Here is a 20139-nt window from a genome sequence, read left to right as displayed (position 1 = left end):
GCAAACACTGTTATACAAGCTGCACACTCACTACTTTACATTGTAGCAAAGTGTAATTTCTTCAGTGTTGTCACATGAAAAGATATAATGAAATATTTACAAAAATGTGAGGGGTGTACTCACTTTTTTGAGTTACTGTATATACCCACAGTGTATATAATACTGTGCATTTTTCTTCCTCCAAACACGGTGAGTCCCCCTCCTTAAGAAGACACATGTACAGTCAGAGGCATAACTAGAATCCTCAGGGCCCCGGTGCAAGAAACAATGATGGGCCCCCCCTTCCATCCGAGCTCCAGGCTTCCAATTTTGGGAGGGTATCCATGGACATCCTCCCAAAACCGTGCTTCCGGCATGCCCCCTGGGACGTGCATCCAGCGCAATCACAGTGGCCCTTTACCATGTGATGTCAGCTGATCACATGTAAACAGACTTGCCGGTTATCCGCAGCCCTTTCCTCCAGCGCTGTGTCTGTGTGAGGAAAGGACTGCCATTAACTATCAAGAATGTCAGTAAATTGTTTACACTGATAATCAGTGCCCCAATCATCAGTGCCATGTATCAGTGTCCATCAATGCCGCCTATTGGTGCCCATCAATGCCGATTAATGCTGCCTATTAGTGCCCATCAAATCTGCCTATCAGCACCACCTATTAGTGCTCATTATTGCAGCATCCATCCGTGCCACCTATCGGTACTCTTCAAAACTGCCCATCAGTGCCCATCAATACTGCCTTAGTTCTGCCTATCAGTGTTCCTCAGTGCCCATCCGTGCAGCCTATGAGTTCTGCCTATCAGTGCTCATCAATGCCTCCTATCAGTGCAGCCTATCAGTGCCCCTATCAGTGCCCCCCTTCAGTGCTCATCAGTGCCTCTTATCAGTGCCCCCTAGTGCCTTCTCAGTGCCCCCTATCAGTGCCTCCCTTCAGTGCTCATCAGTAAATCCCTTTGGTGCCTCCCATTGGTGCCCCCTATCAGTGCTCATCAGTAAATCCTATCAGTGCCTCCCATCAGTGCCCCTTATCAGTGCCCCCTAGTGCCTTCTCAGTGCCCCCCATCAGTGCCTCCTATCATTGCCCACCAATGCCTCCCATCAGTGTCCCCTATCAGTGCCCCCTAGTGCCTTCTCAGTGCCCCTATCAGTGCCTCCCTTCAGTGCCCATCAGTAAATCCTATCAGTGCCTCCCATCGGTGTCCCCTATCAGTGCCTCCCATCGGTGTCCCCTAACAGTGCCTATCATCGGTGTCCCCTGTCAGTGCCTCCCATCGGTGTCCCCTATCAGTGCCTCCCATCGGTGTCCCCTATCAGTGCCTCCCCTTCAGTGCTCATCAGTAAATCTTATCACTGCCCCCTATCAGTGCCCATCAGAGTCCTCTATCAGTGTCCATCAGAGTCCTCTATCAGTGTCCATCAGTGCCCTCTATCAGTGCCCATCAGAGTCCTCTATTAGTGTCCATCAGTGCCCTCTATCAGTGCCCATCAGAGTCCTCTATCAGTGTCCATCAGTGCCCTCTATCAGTGCCCATCAGAGTCCTCTATCAGTGTCCATCAGTGCCCTCTATCAGTGCCCTCTATCAGTGCCCATCAGTGTCCTCTATCAGTGCCCATCAGTGTCCTCTATCAGTGCCCATCCAGTCCTTTGTCTTCTCAGGACAGCACGGCTCTGAGCGGAGAGCGTGTCTCTCCAGTGGCATCACTAGGGTTGGTGTCACCCGGTGAGGAAAAAATTGGTGTCACCCCCCCTCCACCAACTATAGCCCCCCCTCAGTACAGACCCCCCCTCCACTAACTGCAGACCCCCTTCTCAGTATAGACCCCCCACTAAGTACAGACCCCCTCTCGCAGTATAGATCCTCCTCACTAAGTACAGACCCCATCCATCAGTATAGCCCCCCTCATTGCAGACCCCCATCTATCAGTATAGCCCCTCTCTATCAGCATAGACCCCCATCTATCAGTGTAGACCCCCTTAGTGCAGACCCCCATCTATCAGTATAGACCCCCCTCAGTGCAGACACTCATCTATCAGTATAGACCCCCCTCTATCACTATAGACCCCAGTGTAGACCCCCCTCCATCAGTGCAGACCTCCCCTCCCTCATTGCAGACCCCCCTCCATCAGTTCACACCCCCCCTCAGTATAGACCCCCCTCCATCAGTGCAGGCCCCCCTCATTGCAGACCACCCCCCTCCATCAGCACACACCCCCCTCAGTGCAGACCCCCCATGGTGCAGACCCCTCCATCAATGCAGACCCCACTCAGTGCAGACCCCCCTCCCATAGCGTTCCCCCCAGCGCATGTCTATTTGAATAAAAACTTTACAGACCTCAGAACAGCGTGGGATAGGCACAGTGGCATGTGTCCCTCGGACTCCTCCTCCTCCCCCTCCGTAAACAGAGAGGAGGGGGAGGCGGCTTCGGTCCGCTCCGCTGTTCGCAGCGCTGTGTAGGGATGAGGACTGTGCAGCGTGTGGTGCCGCTGCCCGCAGGTGTCACCCCTCTGGCGGGTGTCACCCGGTGCGGCCCGCCCCCCCCCCCCCGGCAACGCCTGTGTGTCTCTCATCTAAGAGCAGCACAGAGACACCGGCATCATTTGTTTTATTTCCCTCTCCGTGTGTCCTCTCTTGCACGGGATGACAGAGGACACAAAGCTGATCTTCTCCTCCCTCCCCTCTCTGTGCTCACTATGCTGACTATGACCCTAGGAACTCCACCCCTACAGTCAAGCATGGAGGAGGAAACATGATGCTTTGGGATGTTTTTTCTCTGCTAAAGTTACAGGCTGATTTTGCCATGTTGAGGGGCCAATGGGCGAGGCCATGTATTGTAAAATCTTGGATGAGAATCTTCTTCCCTCAGCCAGAACATTAAAGATGGGTCATGGATGGGTCTTCCAGCATGACAATGGCCCAAAACATACCGCCAAGGCAACAAAGGAGTGGTTCAAAAAGAAGCACATTAAGGTCATGGTCATGGACTGGCGTAGGGTACTGGGGCTTGAATTTGTGGGCTAGTGGGGGTGGTTCTGGAGGAGTCAGAGGAGCAGAGCTGACCCGTGGTAGGCTGACACGAGTGGGTAAAGCTAATATATATATTTAAATACTGTATATTGCAACGTAAGGTGTTTTTGCAATGTAGCCTTCTATGTATTCCATGTGTTTTCTCACTGGGAATCTTATTTCTATAGCCTTTTGGAAGAGTATCGTGATTTATATGAATTGCAGAGGAGTCGTTTGGAGAAGCAGGTTGTTCACCTCACAGAAGAAAGAGATCTTTGGAGTTCAGCCACATATAGGCTGGCTAGAAAGGTGAGTGTATTGCCAACTACAGACAGTCTGGTATTGAAGACGGTGGTAAATTTTGTGCTTGTAGAAGTTATAATTTGAGTGCTTTAATTCAATCCTATACAGCATATTAGGGCATAAGCATTTGATCTGTAATAATGTCACTGTGTTCTTTAATTTAGGTAATAGAAGCCAACCAACTACAACTGGCTCGTAAAATGTACTTATGTGAGAAAGCCTGGACAAAGGTGGTCCTGCATTTTCTTGTGCTTCTTGCATCAAATGTAGGTTGAAGTAAGATCTAGGCAAACACAAAGTGTACTAATGATGTTATTTGCCTCATTGCCTTTGACTTGAAATAAAAATACAGCAAAGTAGGTTTCCTATGTTTTAATTAGGATAATTTTTGATTACTGAAAGTGCATTCCTGCACGAAAGCACTTTATCCAAATAGAAAAATAAATGTTTACCAAAAAGAGCAGGTAAATAAGTACAGGGTTAGAAGCTCATTGGTTTCTATGCATAAGTGAGTCTGATTTTGCACTTTCCAGCTTTAGGCTCCATTCACACTAGCGCGTTTTTTGATGCATTTTGCATTTTGCAGACATGCATGGGAATTTTTTAACATGGGTTTTTATGGAACATGTTCACATCAATGCCTTTTTGTATCTCTGCATTTTTGGAAAGGGTCAGGGACTTTTTTTCATGCAAAATGCAGCGTTTTGCATGTAATGGAAGTCAATGGACAAGCATCAAAAACGCAAGTGCACCGTTTTTGCAGCGTTTTTACAGCGTTTTTGATGCGTTTTTGCCGTTTTATTTATTTATTTATTTTTTTTGTCAAAAAAAAAAACTAAAAAAAAAAAAACGCAAAACGCGTAAAAAACGCCACAAAAACGCTGTAAAAACGCTACAAAAATGCTGCTCAAAAACGTGGCAAGCATGAAAAAAAAAACTCCAAAAACGCTCAAAAGCAACATGCATAGGTGTGAATCGAGCCTTAGTAAATAAACCCCATTTTGTACTTAAAAGTGGGGTATGCCTGTAGCTATGAAAACCCAAGTATTTGGGCCCATTTTCTCCAGCTCAGCTTATATATTTTAATTTTGTAAAATAATGTTAAACATGCTAAGAATTAGAAGAGCCACAAGTATGCCTGCAAATGGGTTCCTGGTATGTATAGGTTTCTTTAAGCACCAGGAGAAGCAGATATTGACAAAATTTATAGGTTAAGTAGAAGTGTTCTGTAATAAGACAAAACCTTAATTACAAATTGCATCTAGAACAATTAATTAGAATTTTTATTTTCTGGATTTATTTCTTTTCTCTGGATTGTGCAACTTTGCACTTCACCATCTCTTTCTGCACTACCCTATCAATTAATCTCTGTTGTCTTATTCACTATTCATGATCCTTGTAGGACACAAAAGACCTTTCTGAAATCCAACAAAGTACCGAAAAATGGCGAGAGCACATGGCCCGCTTTGATCAAGAGGTGAAGCGCAGTGAGGAGTCGAGCAGAGAGAAATTGCAGATTATCTGTAGAGATATGAAGAAACTGCACGCATATTTTCAGGAAAAAATCTTGTATGTGAAGCTTTTAAACTGATGAGTCTCGTTTTTAAGAGAGACAAATAGGAATTGTCTGTGTTACCTATACCACCAAAATAAGATTTACTCATCATAAAATGCTTTTCTTGGGGTCCATTGAGGGACACAGCTTAATGATAATTAAAGCAGTTGTAAAGGTATTTTTTTTTTTTCTAAAATTAAAAACAGTGCCCTGAACCTCCTCTTATGGGGAACCCTTGTTGTTGCTTTCAGCTCCTCCTCTTCTGTGTGTGCCCCCTTAGCAAGCCACTTGTTATGGGGGGCACACCTACAGGCTCTTTTCTGAGGCGCGTTGTGTGCATCCATAGACACACACAGCGCAGCTCTGCCCCACTCCCCGCTCGCTCCTCACAGTATTTAATTGACTTCCCCTGTGTACTGTGGGGAGAGGAACAGAGACCAGCGGCACTACAGTTGGGCACAGCACGAGATAGACCTCAGGTATATAAAGGGAGGTGGAGGGGAGGGCAATACAATTACTGGGACAATTTTTTACTTTAATACAGGGAAAATGTCCTGCCTTTAGAACCACTTTAAGCAACCTAGATTTATACTGTCACCTACAGAAGAAATGGACACTGGGCACATATAAAAAATGAAGGCCAGCCATCTTGAGGTTAAAACACCTCTCACCTCACACCAGTTTAGCTGTAGCAAGCAGAGAACAAAAGCATACGAGGGAAGGAAGCTGTGTCCCTCAATAGACTCTGAGAAAAGGATGATTTACAGTAAGTACAAAAAATCCCATTTTCTCTATTGTTTATTGAGGGACACAGCTTGACAGTAATAAAACATCTTAGGGATGTCCAAAAGCAGTCCAAGAAACCGAGCAGGCACACCAAAACAAACACAGACAAAGCAGTCCACTAAGAGAAAATCCAAAGGTATAGGAAAACCAAGGCATTTAGCAGCAAGTTTTAAAACATTTAAACGAAAATGAACATCTGCTGAGGCAGATATGTCAATCTTAAAATTTAGAGAACATATGTACAGAAGACCAGGTTACAGCCTTACAGATCTGAAACACAGAGGATGATGATGAAAAGCCCAGAAATACCCTGTGTTTCCTCGGGATGACCAGATGACTTCTCCTGCAAGGTAGCCTTCTTGGTTGCTATCACATCTGTCAGATGTTTCTCTGAGTTGGTGACTCTCTGTTTTAAGGAGAAATTCCCCATACTTTACAAAGACAAGATTGTCTTACATCCATGACCATCCATTCTTTCCAAGGTGATATCATCTTCCACCTCAATGAGGACATACGTAGTTCTACCATCCTTATGCCCTGCTCCAAAGCATCCAAAGGAAACCTCTCTTTATTGCCTGGATGTAATCAGAGCCATTAGCGTCTCCCTAAAGCTACAGCTTCGATCAGACAGATGGATTCCCTATTTGTCCTGTCCTCAGGACCTCATAAGGGACACCATCATGTCATAGACAATTATTCTGATAGGTAGAGCTTACACTCTCAATGACAAATCTCCTTCTATGCTTTTATGTGCCCATTCCAAATGTGGCACCGGGGGGGGGGGGGGGGGAGCGGAAGTTCCACTTTTGGTTGGAACTCCGCTTTAAGGAGAATTATTTAAATTGTATATATACAGATGAAGGCTGTCAGTGTTGATATTTGCAGTGTTGGAAGGAAAAATAGCATATTGATTTTAGGTGTTATCTTAATATTTCTAGTTAAGAGGTTGTTTACTTTGTTAATGCTGATATGTGTCTGCATTTTTGTTCTTTGATTAGTGTAGACTGGAACTACTACGCAATACCAGATGAAATAGTTGTATCAGTACTTGACGACCTGAAAACCTGGGAAAATGTATGTATATTTTATAATTTAAAACTATAATTGCAGCTATTACTAAAAAAGTTTTTACAGTTTGCAGCTATTGCTAAAAATCTGTGATCTCTGGTAGAGGTGTCTGGACAAAAAGACTGGCTGAACATAATTAGAAATCCTTCAGCAGGAAAATTTTAAACTGTTTTGTACATATTACAGTATGTATGTAACTGATTGCCTGAACTATAGTTTTAAAAAAGAAATAAGTATCTTAATTGATACTGAATATTTTGTTACAAGCAAAACTGGCCAAAGTAGTAAAAAATGCAATAAAAAAAAATACAGAAATGAGTTCTGTTTGTGAATTTGTCACTCCTGTGTCATTAGTCATATACTACATTTCATGCTTTTGTGCATATTTGGCAACACAGAAGGTAAAATCGGATTAATCACTATGACCAATAAGAATCTCAGACTGTATTTTCCATGAGGCTTCAAGTATTTATTTTTTGATTATCTCTATATATTATAGTTTTCACAAAAACAGAATTACAGTCCAAGCACCCTGTACCATAAGTCAATAACAGTCACTTTAACACATACGTTGAATAACATTTAGCCCTGTAACCATGTGTTTGATCTACTGTATATGTTTTATGTATTTATTCTATTTTTTTCATCATTTTTTTAAATATACACATAGATGCTGGCTGAAGAACAGCAGCAGTTTGAGGGAAATAAGGTTCTGAGCAGCCAGGAGTCTCTGAAAGCAGCTGCTGACATCCAAAAAGAATGGGCTCACGTTGGAGAGGAAGTTCTTAGAAGACATCAGGGCTTAGATGGTACACCTTCTCCAGAGCACAAAGCCATGGATGATCTAAATAACACCATAGAGATGCTGTGTGAGCAATACAGGAGAAGAGTGGAAGGGGAAAATGGTAAGAAATTTAAAAGGGTGCATACATTGCGGTGGCAGTCCACAGTGTAAATTAGGACTGAAAGTGTATTTTTCATTAAAATTTACAAGAATTAATAGAACAAATTTTAGCGCAGAGCTACCCCTGAAGGAGCAGCTGGATTTCGGGCCTTTTTCCCCTCACACAGCACCCACAGCCAGGCAAACTGTATTTTCACATGCTTCCAGATGGCTCAATAAGCAGTCTGGAGGTTTTGGTTTTTGGTGATTATTTAGGAACAATTAGCTTGAATGGGGATTGGGGGTGCATGTGATACCCAGTACTGAAGAAAAACTGTAAACTGCAAAAAAATGGTTGGGGACCTGCTGAGTCTTTGGCTGCTCTATCCAAACTGCGAACTGTGCTGCACTCCAGTGGGAGTAATAGTGCAGCAGGAACATGGAGTAAGCCCCCTTTCACACGATCGGACCGTTTAGGTCCGCCTGTCAGTTTTGACGGCGGACCTGAACGGTCGCTCCATGTTAGTCTATGGAGCGTCGGATGTCAGCGGAGACATGTCCGCTGACATCCGACCCGGTCCGATCCGCTGAAAAGCAGACAGATGGCTCCACGTCCAGGTCCGTCGCTGGCGGATCGGATTGGGGGAAATCTGACACGCTGTCCGTTTTCATGTGATCCCTCCATAGGCGGCAGCGGCGCCTGACAAGCCCCTCCCCGCTCAGTGAGCAGAGAGGGACTTGTCATCCGCCGGCTCAGCGGAGATCAACGGACTGATCTCCCCCTGAGTCGGCGGACCGAGGCGGGCTCCGTAGAAACAGAGTCCGCCTCGTTTGAAAGGGGCCTAAAAGTTCCAAACGGTTGTTTTTAGGACACAGCACCTGGCTGTATTGCAAGGGGTAATGAGTGGTTTGTACTTATTCAGTCCTTGTTATGCCCTGTACACACGGTCGATAGGACCTTGATGTCAGAAATTCTGACCGTGTGTGGGCTCCATCACAATTTTCCATCGGAATTTCCGACACACAAAGTTTGAGAGCTTGCTATAAAATTTTCCGACAACAAAATCCGTTGTCGGAAATTCCGATCGTGTGTACACAAATCCGACGCACAAAGTGCCACGCATGCTCATAATAAATTAAGAGACGAAAGCTATTGGCTACTGCCCCGTTTATAGTCCCGACGTACATGTTTTTTACGTCACCACGTTCACAACGATCAGATTTTCTGACAACTTTGTGTGACCGCGTGTATACAAGACAAGTTTGAGCCAACATCCGTCGGAAAAAATCCATGGATTTTGTTGTCGGAATGTCCGATCAATGTCCGACCGTGTGTACAGGGCATTAGAAACTCCCAGGATTGAGGGCTGCTGTCTTGGCCTTTTGCTTGACAGGCTGCTTCTGGCTTCACTAGGAGTCTGCAGCAAAACTTAGCTAAGACTAAAACTGGGTGAGTTCCTGGAACTCTCTTCTTCCTCCTCTCTCTTCTCCTCTCTTCCCCAGGGGGAGAGCCCCCAGTACAGGAGTCACCTCCAGATGGCTGGATCCTGCTCCCAGACTGCCAGGCTTCATAATATTTATGGGTTGCTTCTCTACTTTCTAGGCCCGCCTTCCCCGGGATTGATGGAAGCTTCAGAAGTATTTAGGCTGCAGCTTCTGTCCCCCCACGTACAATGTTCTGGAAACATTCAGTAAGTTCCAAAAGATGGGGAGGTAACAGAGCCGCAGTCTTTGAAGCACTACACAGCCTCAACATAATTAACCCCATGCTCCTGTGCCTACAGAGGAGCCAACTAAATTTGCCTAACAACTTGCAAACTAGAAGGGTGTTAGCATAACCAAAGCAGGGTATTATTTTAGGTAAAACAGTTCCTCTTTCATACCATCAATAAAAAACTGTTGTTTCCCAACTCTCAGTCTATTTCAAGTGTTCGCTAGCTACCAGTCATTCAGCTTCTGTGCTGTTTGTGAGCCTAGGCTGTGTGTTTCTGTATGCTGGTGTTCCCTGTGTCTTTGGTTTCCAGTCTGCATCCAGTCTTGTGTACTCCTTCCTGTGACGCTGTGCCAGTGCCTATGTTCCTTGTGTCTCCCCTTCTGTCTCCTCTCTCAGTGATCCCCTACTTTTCTGCCAGTGTTTTGTTTCTTATCACCCTCTGCACTTTGGTTTATTCTTGATTGTGTGCACCAGTGTGTTTCCCTGTGTGTCTCAGTCAGCCCCTCATTATCTGCACCTCTTTACTCACAGCCTGTGTTTCTCCACTGTTCTCATACACTCCTGCTACTGTTAACTGTTACTCTGTGTACCCAGTACCATACCTCCCAACATTTTGAGATGGGAATGAGGGACACCTATTAGCAAAAGTATATATAGCATAGGACACACCCCTTGCCATACCCCCTTAAGGGAGGATTTTACAAAAAAAATTAGTTAAACGCACAAGTGCTTTTTTTTTTACCACTACTATTCCTTTATACTTGCTTTTAAAATGTACAAATGCAGCAATTTAGAAATTGGATGAAAGGTGTAGCATTGGGAAACAGTTTTTGAAAGATAAATAGTGCATTTTATATACAACTATATACAGCGGGGACAGAAAGTATTCAGACCCCCTTAAATTTTTCACTCTTTGTTATATTGCAGCCATTTGCTAAAATCATTTAAGTTCATTTTTTTTCCTCATTAATGTACACACAGCACCCTATATTGACAGAAAAACACAGAATTGTTGACATTTTTGCAGATTTATTAAAAAAGAAAAACTGAATTATCACATGGTCCTAAGTATTCAGACCCTTTGCTGTATATATTTAACTCAGGTGCTGTCCATTTCTTCTGATCATCCTTGAGATGGTTCTACACTTTCACTTGAGTCTAGTTGAGTTTAGTAGAAGCACCCTTTTGATCTAATACAGCCATGAGTCTTTTTGGGAAAGATGCAACAAGTTTTTCACACCTGGATTTGGGGATCCTCTGCCATTCCTCCTTGCAGATCCTCTCCAGTTCTGTCAGGTTGGATGGTAAACGTTGGTGGACAGCCATTTTCTCTCCAGAGATGCTCAATTGGGTTTAAGTAAGTCAGGGCTCTGGCTGGGCCATTCAAGAACAGTCACGGAGTTGTTGTCAAGCCACTCCTTCATTATTTTAGCTGTGTGCTTAGGGCCATTGTCTTGTTGGAAGGTAAACCTTCGGCCCAGTCTGAGGCCCTGAGCACTCTGGAGAAGGTTTTTGTCCAGGATATCCCTGTACTTGGCCGCATTCACCTTTCCCTCGATTGCAACCAGTCGTCCTGTCCTTGCAGCTGAAAAACACCCCCACAGCATAATGCTGCCACCACCATGCTTTACTGTTGGGACTGTATTGGACAGGTAATGAGCAGTGCCTGGTTTTCTCCACAAATACAGCTTAGAATTAAGGCCAAAAAGTTCTATCTTGGTCTCATCAGATCAGAGAATCTTATTTCTCACCATCTTCAGGTGTTTTTTTAGCAAACTCCATGCGGGCTTTCATGTGTCTTGCACTGAGGAGAGGCTTCCGTTGGGCCACTCTGCCATAAAGCCCCGACTGGTGGAGGGCTGCAGTGATGATTGACTTTCTATATCTTTCTCCCATCTCCCGACTGCATCTCTGGAGCTCAGTAACAGTGATCTTTGGGTTCTTCTTTACCTCTCTCACCAAGGCTCTTCTCCCCCGATAGCTCAGTTTGGCCGGACGGCCAGCTCTAGGAAGGGTTCTGGTCTTCCCAAACGTCTTCCATTTAAGGATTATGGAGGCCACTGTACTCTTAGGAACCTTAAGTGCAGCAGATTTTTTTTGTAACCTTGGCCAGATCTGTGCCTTGCCATAATTCTGTCTCTGAGCTCTTCAGGCAGTTCCTTTTGACCTCATGATTCTCATTTGCTCTGACATGCACTGTGAGCTGTAAGGTCTTATATAAACAGGTGTGTGGCTTTCCTAATCAAGTCCAATCAGTATAATCAAACACAGCTGGACTCAAGTGAAAGTGTAGAACCATCTCAAGGATGATCAGAAGAAATGGACAGCACCTGAGTTAAATATATGAGTGTCACAGCAAAGGGTCTGAATACTTAGGACCATGTGATAATTCAGTTTTTCTTTTTTAATAAATCTGCAAAAATGTCAACAATTCTGTGTTCTTCTGTCAATATGGGATGCTGTGTGTACATTAATGAGGAAAAAAATGAACTTAAATTATTTTAGCAAATGGCTGCAATAAAACAAAGCGTGAAAAATTTAAGGGGGTTTGAACACTTTCCGTCCCCACTGTAGATCAGACCAGACAGAAGGAGCAGGCAGAAGCGAGGTCAAAAACAGGTCGGGGTCAAATGCAGGCGGAGGTCAGGAGAGTCCAGAAGGCAAGCCGGGTCGTCAACAGATCAGGAACACAGGAATCACTGGAACTAGGAACAGGAAACAGGAAACAGGAACTAGGCACAGAGCTGTTGATCAGGCAGCACTGATCAGAGGGAGAAGCAAGCCTAAATAGGCTGATTGGCACCAAACGCCGCGTTTGTGCCGGACAGAGGCGCACACACCAGCGCCACCAGGCAGACGCATAGCAGCGCCCATAGGCGAACGCGCGCTAACACGAACGCACCCGGGCACCACCGCGTCTGCCACGGCCAGCCGGCATGCCAACACCAGTGCCTATAGAAGCAGGCGCCCGAGCACCCGCAGGAACACGCACACCAACGCGCCCCGGTGCACGACAACGCCCAATCAGGTAAGCTCTCTGACAGTGCCCCCTCCTCAAGGGCAGACACCGGATGCCCAACTGGGCCAACTTGGAGGCATGTGAGTCCTTGAAAGCTTGCAGGAGTTCCCCGGCATGCAAATTATCTTCAGGTTCCCATGAATTGTCCTCAGGGCCATATCCCTTCCACTTTATGAGGTATTGGGTTTGATTTAGTCTTTTTCTGCAGTCTAATATTGCCTCTACTTCAAATTCCTCCTCGTTGTCTACAAGGATGGGTTTGGGTGGACCGACAGTACGGCCAACAAAAGAATTGGGGATAACCGGCTTTAAGAGAGATACATGGAAGACTGGGTGCACCTTCAGGGAATTCGGCAGATCAAGCTCGTAGGCGACATCATTAATCTTCCTCCTTACCAGGAAGGGACCCAGGAACTTAGGGCCTAGTTTTTTGGATGGACATGCCAGTTTCAGATTGGCGATAGATAACCATACTGGGTTGCCAGGTTCCAACACAAGTTCTCCACGCCTCTTTTTGTCAAACACCTTCTTATATCCTTCTTGGGCCTTGGCCATGGTATCCTGTATTAGCTTATTGTTCACCGAGAAGAAATCTCAGACACTGCAGGAACACTCAGGTATCGATCCAGGTAGAAAGGTCGGATGGAAGCCATAGTTGGCATAGAATGGAGTCTGGTTTGTGGCTGAATGCAAGGAATTATTGTAGGAGAACTCCGCAATAGGGAGTAGGGGGGCCCAATCATCCTAGGAGTATGCAGAAAAGCAGCGGAGATACTGCTCCAACGTCTGATTCGTCCTCTCAGTTTGTCCATTGGACTGGGGATGGTAGGCCGAGGAGAATGCCAACTCAATTTCCAAGGAGCCACAGAGGGCCTTCCAGAATCTGGAGGTGAATTGGACACCACGGTCAGAAACTATATTCTTCGGAACTCCATGTAGCCTGACAATTTCTTTAATAAAAATATCAGCTGTCTCCGTGGCCGATGGGGTACCCTTCATTGGGAGAAAATGAGCCATTTTAGACAATCTGTCTACCACGACAAAGATGGAGGAAAAGCCTTCTGATGGGGGGAGTTCAACAACAAAATCCATTGAGATCATGCTCCATGGTCTCTCTGGGACTGGTAGAGGTTTTAACAGTCCCCAAGCTCTGGCCCGACTGGTTTTGCTTCTAGCGCAAGTATTGCAGGAATCAATGATCCTCCTACAATCCCTGATGAGATGAGGCCACCAGAAGGTGCGTAGTACCAGATCACTCATTTTTCGTGAGCCGAAATGTCCAGCTAATTTGTGATCGTGACACAGTTCCAATACCTGTACCCTTAGTTCTTCGGGGACCACAATCCTGTTTTTATGCCAAAATAAGCCATCCTTGATACAGGCCCCAGCAGGTGGCGTCGCCCCCATAGACGCCCGTCTGATTTGGGAGATTATATCTTGTGGAAGCAAGAAATTTCCAGGGGGAGGGATGGTATCTGGAGGTGCGGTTTCTTCCGAATCATGGAACATTCGTGAGAGTGCGTCAGATTTAATATTTTTGGATCCAGGTCTGAATGTGACATGGAACTGGAATCGAGAAAAAAAAAGTGCCCATCTGGCCTGCCGGGGTCTTATCCTCTTAGCCGTTCTCAGGTATTCCAGATTTTTATGGTCCGTGTAGACCAGTATGGGATAAGCAGCACCCTCCAGAAGGTAACGTCATTCCTCTAAAGCCGCCTTAATAGCTAGGAGTTCACGGTCACCCACATCGTAGTTCCTCTCGGAAGGCGAGAGTTTTCATGAAAAGAACCCCACAGGGTACAGAAGAGCTTTGGTGCCCTGTCGTTGTGAGAGTACAGCCCCTACCGCAATTTCTGAAGTGTCAACTTCTAACACAAATGGTAGAGCTGGGTTGGGGTGTTTTAAAATGGTGGCTGAGGTAAATAGAGCCTTGAGTTCCTCGAAGGCCGACTGCGCCTTAGGAGTCCAATAAAACCGACTTCCTTGTCTGGTAAATTCAGTAATGGGAGTGATTATCAAGGAAAACCCTTTAATGAATTTTCTATAGAAGTTGGCAAAGCCAATAAAACGTTGTACCCCTTTCTTATCAATAGGTGCAGGCCAGTCCAGGATAGCAGATACCTTTTGGGGATCCATCTTGATGCCCTCAGGGGAGATGATCAGGCCCAGAAACTGAATGCATTGAAGCTCAAATTCACATTTCTCAAGTTTTGCATAGAGCCCATGTTGCCTGAGCCGAGTGAGAACATTTCGCACATGCCTGCGGTGGTCAGTCAGAGAAGCGGAGAAAATCAGAATATCATCCAGATAGACTATGACATAGAGGTCTAGGTAGTCACGGAATACGTCGTTGACAAAGTGTTGAAAGGTGGCTGGCGCATTACACAGGCCAAAGGGCATGACAAGATACTCGTAGTGCCCAAAACGAGTATGAAAAGCTGTTTTCCACTCATCCCCTTCTCTTATGCAGATTAAGTTGTACGCCCCGCGGAGATCCAGCTTGGTGAAAACTCTTGCGGTTCCCAGTCTTTGGAATAACTCGAGTACTAAAGGTAACGTGTATCTGTTCTTTACAGTGATTTTGTTTAATTCCCAGTAGTCGATACAGGGACGTAGGGTGTGGTCCTTCTTCTCCACGAAGAAGATGCCTGCACCAGCTGGAGACGTGGAAGGGCAGATAAACCCTTTTTTTAAATTCTCATCAATATAATTTTTTAAGGTGCCCAGCTCCTGCTCAGTTAGTGGAAAAATGCTCCCAAAGGGAACTTCGGTTCCAGGTAAAAGTTCTATTGGGCAGTCATAAGGCCTGTGAACTGGAAGAGTCTCTGCCCCCTTCTTACTGAAGACATCCTGGAAGTCCCGATAGGCCTCGGGAAGGGATTGGCAAGGCTTGGTATCTGATTCCAAACAAAGACATTGAGTCAGTATCACGGAGGTCCCACGTAAGCAATGTTGCCTGCAGTAATCAGATAAGAATTGGATTTTTCCTTTGGACCAGTCAATGTTGGGGTTATGTGCCTGTAGCCAGGGCATTCCGAGAATGATTGGGAAGAGAGGGGAGGAGATGACATCCAAACGTAAAAGTTCCTGATGTTCCGGGCCTATGGTGGCCAGTAGTGGAACAGTCTCACAGGTGACTGGACCAGAACTAAGGGTAGAGCCATCAGCTAGGAATACTGCAAGACCCTGGGTCTTAGGTTGAAGAGGAATGGCATGATTATTGACAAAGGTTTGATCGATGAAGCCACTGCATGCTCCAGAGTCAATAATGACCGACACCGGGATGTTCTTTCCGGGAAGCTGTAGAGATAGTCAAATGGTTACCAGGTTTGGGCAAAACAGATGCACACGTGGAAGAAGACGTCAGACACTTATGTATCTTGTTAGGGCAGGTCCTCACAAAATGCCCTTGTTCCCCGCAGTACAGGCATAAGTTGTGAGTACGTCTGCGCATCTTCTCTTCCGGGGTAAGGGATGGCCGGAGCAGACCAAGTTGCATGGGTTTGGGTGCTTCCATGGCTGAAGTAGAGGAGAGAGGCAATTGGTTGGGAGGACTGGGAACTCTAGGGAGCATCCAAATAGGACGAGGGTGACCCGAGGACCTCTCAGAGCGTCTTTCTCTAAGACGACGGTCAATTTGAATAGATAGGTTAATGAGTTCATCCAGAGTCTGGGGTATCCCAACACGTGCCAGTTCATCCTTAAGGGGATCAGATAACCCCATCCGAAATTGATGATGCAAGGCAGCGTCGTTCCACTCTGTATCAGAGCTCCAATGACGAAACTCAACTGCGTAGTCTTCGGTCGCTCTGCGGCCTTGCTGCAGGGAATGCAGGGCTGCCTCAGCAGTAGTAGTAAGTTGAGGGTCCTCGTACAACTGGGACATTGCCAGCAAAAAAGCGTCCAGGGTATCCAAGGATCTGGACTTCTGCTCCAGTAGATGATGAGCCCAAGTCTGGGTCTTGCCGGACAGCAGTGCAATGACAAATCCCACTTTAGTGGCGTCCAGAGAGATCGTGCGAGGCTGTAGCGCAAAATAGAGCTCACAGGTGTTACGGAAGGCCCGGTATTTGCGACGATCTCCGGTAAATTTTTCAGGTATGGGTACCCTGGGTTCCGGAGGGAGCATTACTAGGGAGAGTGCTGAGGAGAGTCCGGCAGATGGCGCCCCCTGGGGGGGAGGAGCTGCTGAGAGGGCTTGGACCTGACCCTCTAATCTGGTGTAGCCTTCTTGTAGGCTCTTGACTGCTTGGGTAAGGCCCGCGAGGTGCCTACAAAGTTCATCCATGGGGGAGGCCCCCTGCCCGGACTCGGTCATGGCTGCCTGATACTGTCAGGTCTCTCACTTACCAGACCAGAGAGCCCACTTGGGCAGAGGGTAGGCTCCCTTACGTATCCGACTTGCGGCCCCTGGTAAAGCAGACAGGAGGCCCACGAGTGCGGAGTGGTATGAGAGCCTGTGCAGGAGTCCATGATCCGGAGGCTAGCAGTCTTCAAACAGCAGATGATAGTCAGCGGTACAGGCAACAGATGCTGAGCAGAAGCTGGAGACAGGTTAATGCACAGGCTGGGTTTGGCAACAGGCGTGCAGCAGAGGTACAGAAGGAGCAGGCAGAAGCGAGGTCAAAAACAGGCCGGGGTCAAATGCAGGCGGAGGTCAGGAGAGTCCAGAAGGCAAGCCGGGTCGTGAACAGATCAGGAATACAGGAATCACTGGAACTAGGAACAGGAAACAGGAACTAGGCACGGAGCTGTTGATCAGGCAGCACTGATCAGAGGGAGAAGCAAGCCTAAATAGGCTGATTGGCGCCAAACGCCGCGTTCGTGCATGCGCCATTACACACAGGTGCCCGCGCACCCGCACGCGCCCGAGCGCGCCCCCGGACAGCGCGCGCACACTAGCGCCACCAGGCAGACGCATAGCAGCGCCCATAGGCGAACGCCCATAATGCGAACACGCGTACGTGCCCGGGCACCACCGCGTCCGCCACGGCCAGCCGGCATGCCAACACCAGTGCCCATAGAAGCAGGAGCCCGAGCACCCGCAGGAACACGCGCACCAACGCGCCCTGGTGAGCGACGACGCCCAATCAGGTAAGCTCTCTGACAGTGTCTCCCATGGCTTCAACGGCAATCCCCAGTGTTTGGTTGGACCTCCTCTCACCTTTTCACTTGGAGTCTATTCTATCATAGCAGATGCCAAGTTGATTCCATTTAAAACAGTTATTTAGCATCTTCCGAGACCGTAAGTCTCATTCCTCCTGCTCAATATGCCGATTTTGTTTTTTCCAAGTGTAAGGCAGATCAGCTTCTACTCCACAAGCCCTATGACTGTGCCTTTGATTTTGTTTTTGGCGCCAGTGTTCTCAAAGGTCGGTTATACCCTCTCAGCCTTTCCGAGACCAAGGACATGTCCGAATGCATTACTGAAAACCTTGAGAAGGGATTTATTTGGAAATCCACTTCCCCCACCAGAGCAGGGTTCTTCTTTGTTGAGACGAAAGACAGCTTGCACAATCGCAATAAAGAACCAATGCCCATTGCCACTCGTTTCAGAACTGTTTGAGAATCTCACAAAACTAAATTTACAGGGCTAAAGGATAAAGGAAAGGTGATGAGTGGGAAACTGCATTCAATACAAGGTATGTCATTTGGCCTGTGCAATGCACCTGCAGTTTTCCAGTATTTTGTAAATGAGGTCTTTTTTTAACCTTCTTTATGTCTGTACAGCGCCTTTGGCACATAGGGCTCTATGCTCAGGTTGAAAAGTGTCTCTTTGAACTCTCACAAGTACTCTTCCTGCGCTATATTGTCTCTAAGGATAGACTCTCAATAGATCCTGAAAAGGTTACTGCCATTACCAACTGACCCTTGCCTAGCAGCCTTAAAGCTACCCAACGCCTCCTGGATCCATGCTATTATCGTGTTGTGGCCCCTATTACAGCCCTTATTCTGAAGAATGTCAATCCCAAGAACTGGCCACCGAAACAATATAAATGTTTTACATGCTAAAACAACCCTCCTTTCTGGCCCTCCTCTCTTGAGGCTGGACATCACCATGCCTTTCTCCATTGAGGTTGATGCCTCCTGTGTAGGAGTTGGAATAGTCCTTTTTCTTTTTTGAAACATTAGTGGGAGCAGTCCTTTTTCAGTCTCCTATTGGAGCTAGACATCCATGTGCCTTTTTCTCAAAAACGATTTCCCCAGCAGAGAGAAACTACTTCATTAGGGATCGAGAAATACTTGCTGTAAAAATGCCTGTAGAACAGTGAAAATACCTCTTGGAAGGTTCGCCTCATCAGAACACAATCTACATGGATCATACAAATGGAACAAACTAATTTCTTGAGCAATTCTTATTAGCTTAGCCCATCAGGGCAACTCCCTTCTGCCGTCAGCAGAGTTCGCCCATAATGCCCTGGATGTTTTACAGAAGAATATGAATCAAATTTTAATTTAAAAGTCCAAAATCGTTTCAGCTATCTGCTGCTAGACACAAGAGATTTGCAGATTGGCATTGGCAGGAGACTCCAGTCTTGAACCCGGGAACAAGGTTTGGCTGGCTACGAAAAATATCAGACTTAAAGTGGTTGTAAACCCCAGTCATTAAATTTGAACTAAGCACACATATCTGTAGAATTTTTTCTTGTTTCTCTCCAAAGCTCTAAACGTCGTCTCTCACTGGATCTTCCTTCCTCCGTTATCAGCATGAGTCACTTCTGAGAAGTTTTCCAACACATGAGATAACAGCTTGTCTATTCAGAATTCAGCTCTGCATGTTCCTTTGTTACTCAGCCTATGTGGAGGAGGGGTGCGTCCCTTTCCTCCAATCAGCTCTCACACAGTGTCTCAGAGCTGGAACTGCAGTTCTTCACTTCCTTCTCTACTACTACTCACAGATGCATAAGGATTTTATCACTTTGAGGCTCCATGCACACTGGGCTCAAAAAAATACCAGTGCAATTGGCAGAAAATAACGTTCAAAGAGCGTTTTTGGTACATAGCTTAGAAGAGTTTTATGCAATAAAGCTTCAATCAGAAACGCAAACCAGAAGGGTTTTTTCCTGCCTCTAAACGGTGAGCTCAAAATATGCCTCTAATCGTCCTAATGTGCATGGACACATAGGATAACATTGAGCTGCTTCTACAGGAAAAACACAAAACTCCAGTAGAAGCAGCGATTTTTGAGCCAGCGTGCATGGAGCCTTAAGGGTCTTAGAGAAGAGAAAACTGCAGTTAAAGCGGAGTTCCACCCAAAAATGGAATTTCCGCTTTAAGTTCTGGTGACCCCCTGACATGCCACAATTGGCATGTCATTTTTTGGTGGGGGAGCGGGTACCCTGTTTTGACAGGCACCCAGCTCCCACTTCCTCTCCCCCCTCCCTCCCTGCAATCTTCTGGGACACGTCACAGCTCCCTGAAGATTGCCCAGCCATTCACAGCGTGCGGTGTGTGCCTGGCTGTGAAGTCACAGCCGGGTGCCCACAGTTAGAATGCCGGCGCCGCAGAGAGGAGGGGGAAAGGAGCGGGGCTTCGTATGCCCGCATCGCTGGACTGTGGGACAGGTGAGTGTCTGATTTATTAAAAGTCAGCAGCTACACTTTTTGTAGCTGCTGACTATTAAATGGGTGTAACGCTGATTTAAACAAGTAAAACCTATGTAGGAGGATTTGTTTAATCTCTGTGTATCACCAGAAGCTATTCACTTCACTGGGTATATGTGAGGGTTTAAAAACTACTTTAAAGTCCCATCTATGAAATTTGTTCCCTGTTCCATCAGCCCATATATTGTCACTAAATAAAACAAAAT

General features: G+C 46.3%; 1 protein-coding gene across 3 annotated transcripts in view; it reads left to right on the top strand.

Moving 5' to 3' along the window:
- The window catches only part of AXDND1 (axonemal dynein light chain domain containing 1), a 199763-nt gene that overhangs the window by 78819 nt on the left and 100805 nt on the right, over positions 1-20139 (top strand). For all 3 annotated transcript variants that reach the window (XM_073593064.1, XM_073593063.1, XM_073593065.1), the window contains exons 11-15: positions 3190-3310; positions 3469-3570; positions 4707-4873; positions 6644-6719; positions 7384-7618. In XM_073593064.1, the coding sequence (XP_073449165.1) occupies positions 3190-3310; positions 3469-3570; positions 4707-4873; positions 6644-6719; positions 7384-7618 (701 nt within the window). The remainder of the gene's footprint in view (positions 1-3189; positions 3311-3468; positions 3571-4706; positions 4874-6643; positions 6720-7383; positions 7619-20139) is intronic.

The sequence above is a fragment of the Aquarana catesbeiana genome, linkage group LG07 (assembly GCF_042186555.1).
Source record: "Aquarana catesbeiana isolate 2022-GZ linkage group LG07, ASM4218655v1, whole genome shotgun sequence".
Classification (NCBI taxonomy): domain Eukaryota; kingdom Metazoa; phylum Chordata; class Amphibia; order Anura; family Ranidae; genus Aquarana; species Aquarana catesbeiana.
The sequence above is the reverse complement of the archived record's forward strand: the minus strand, read 5'-3'. Positions and strand labels throughout refer to the sequence as shown.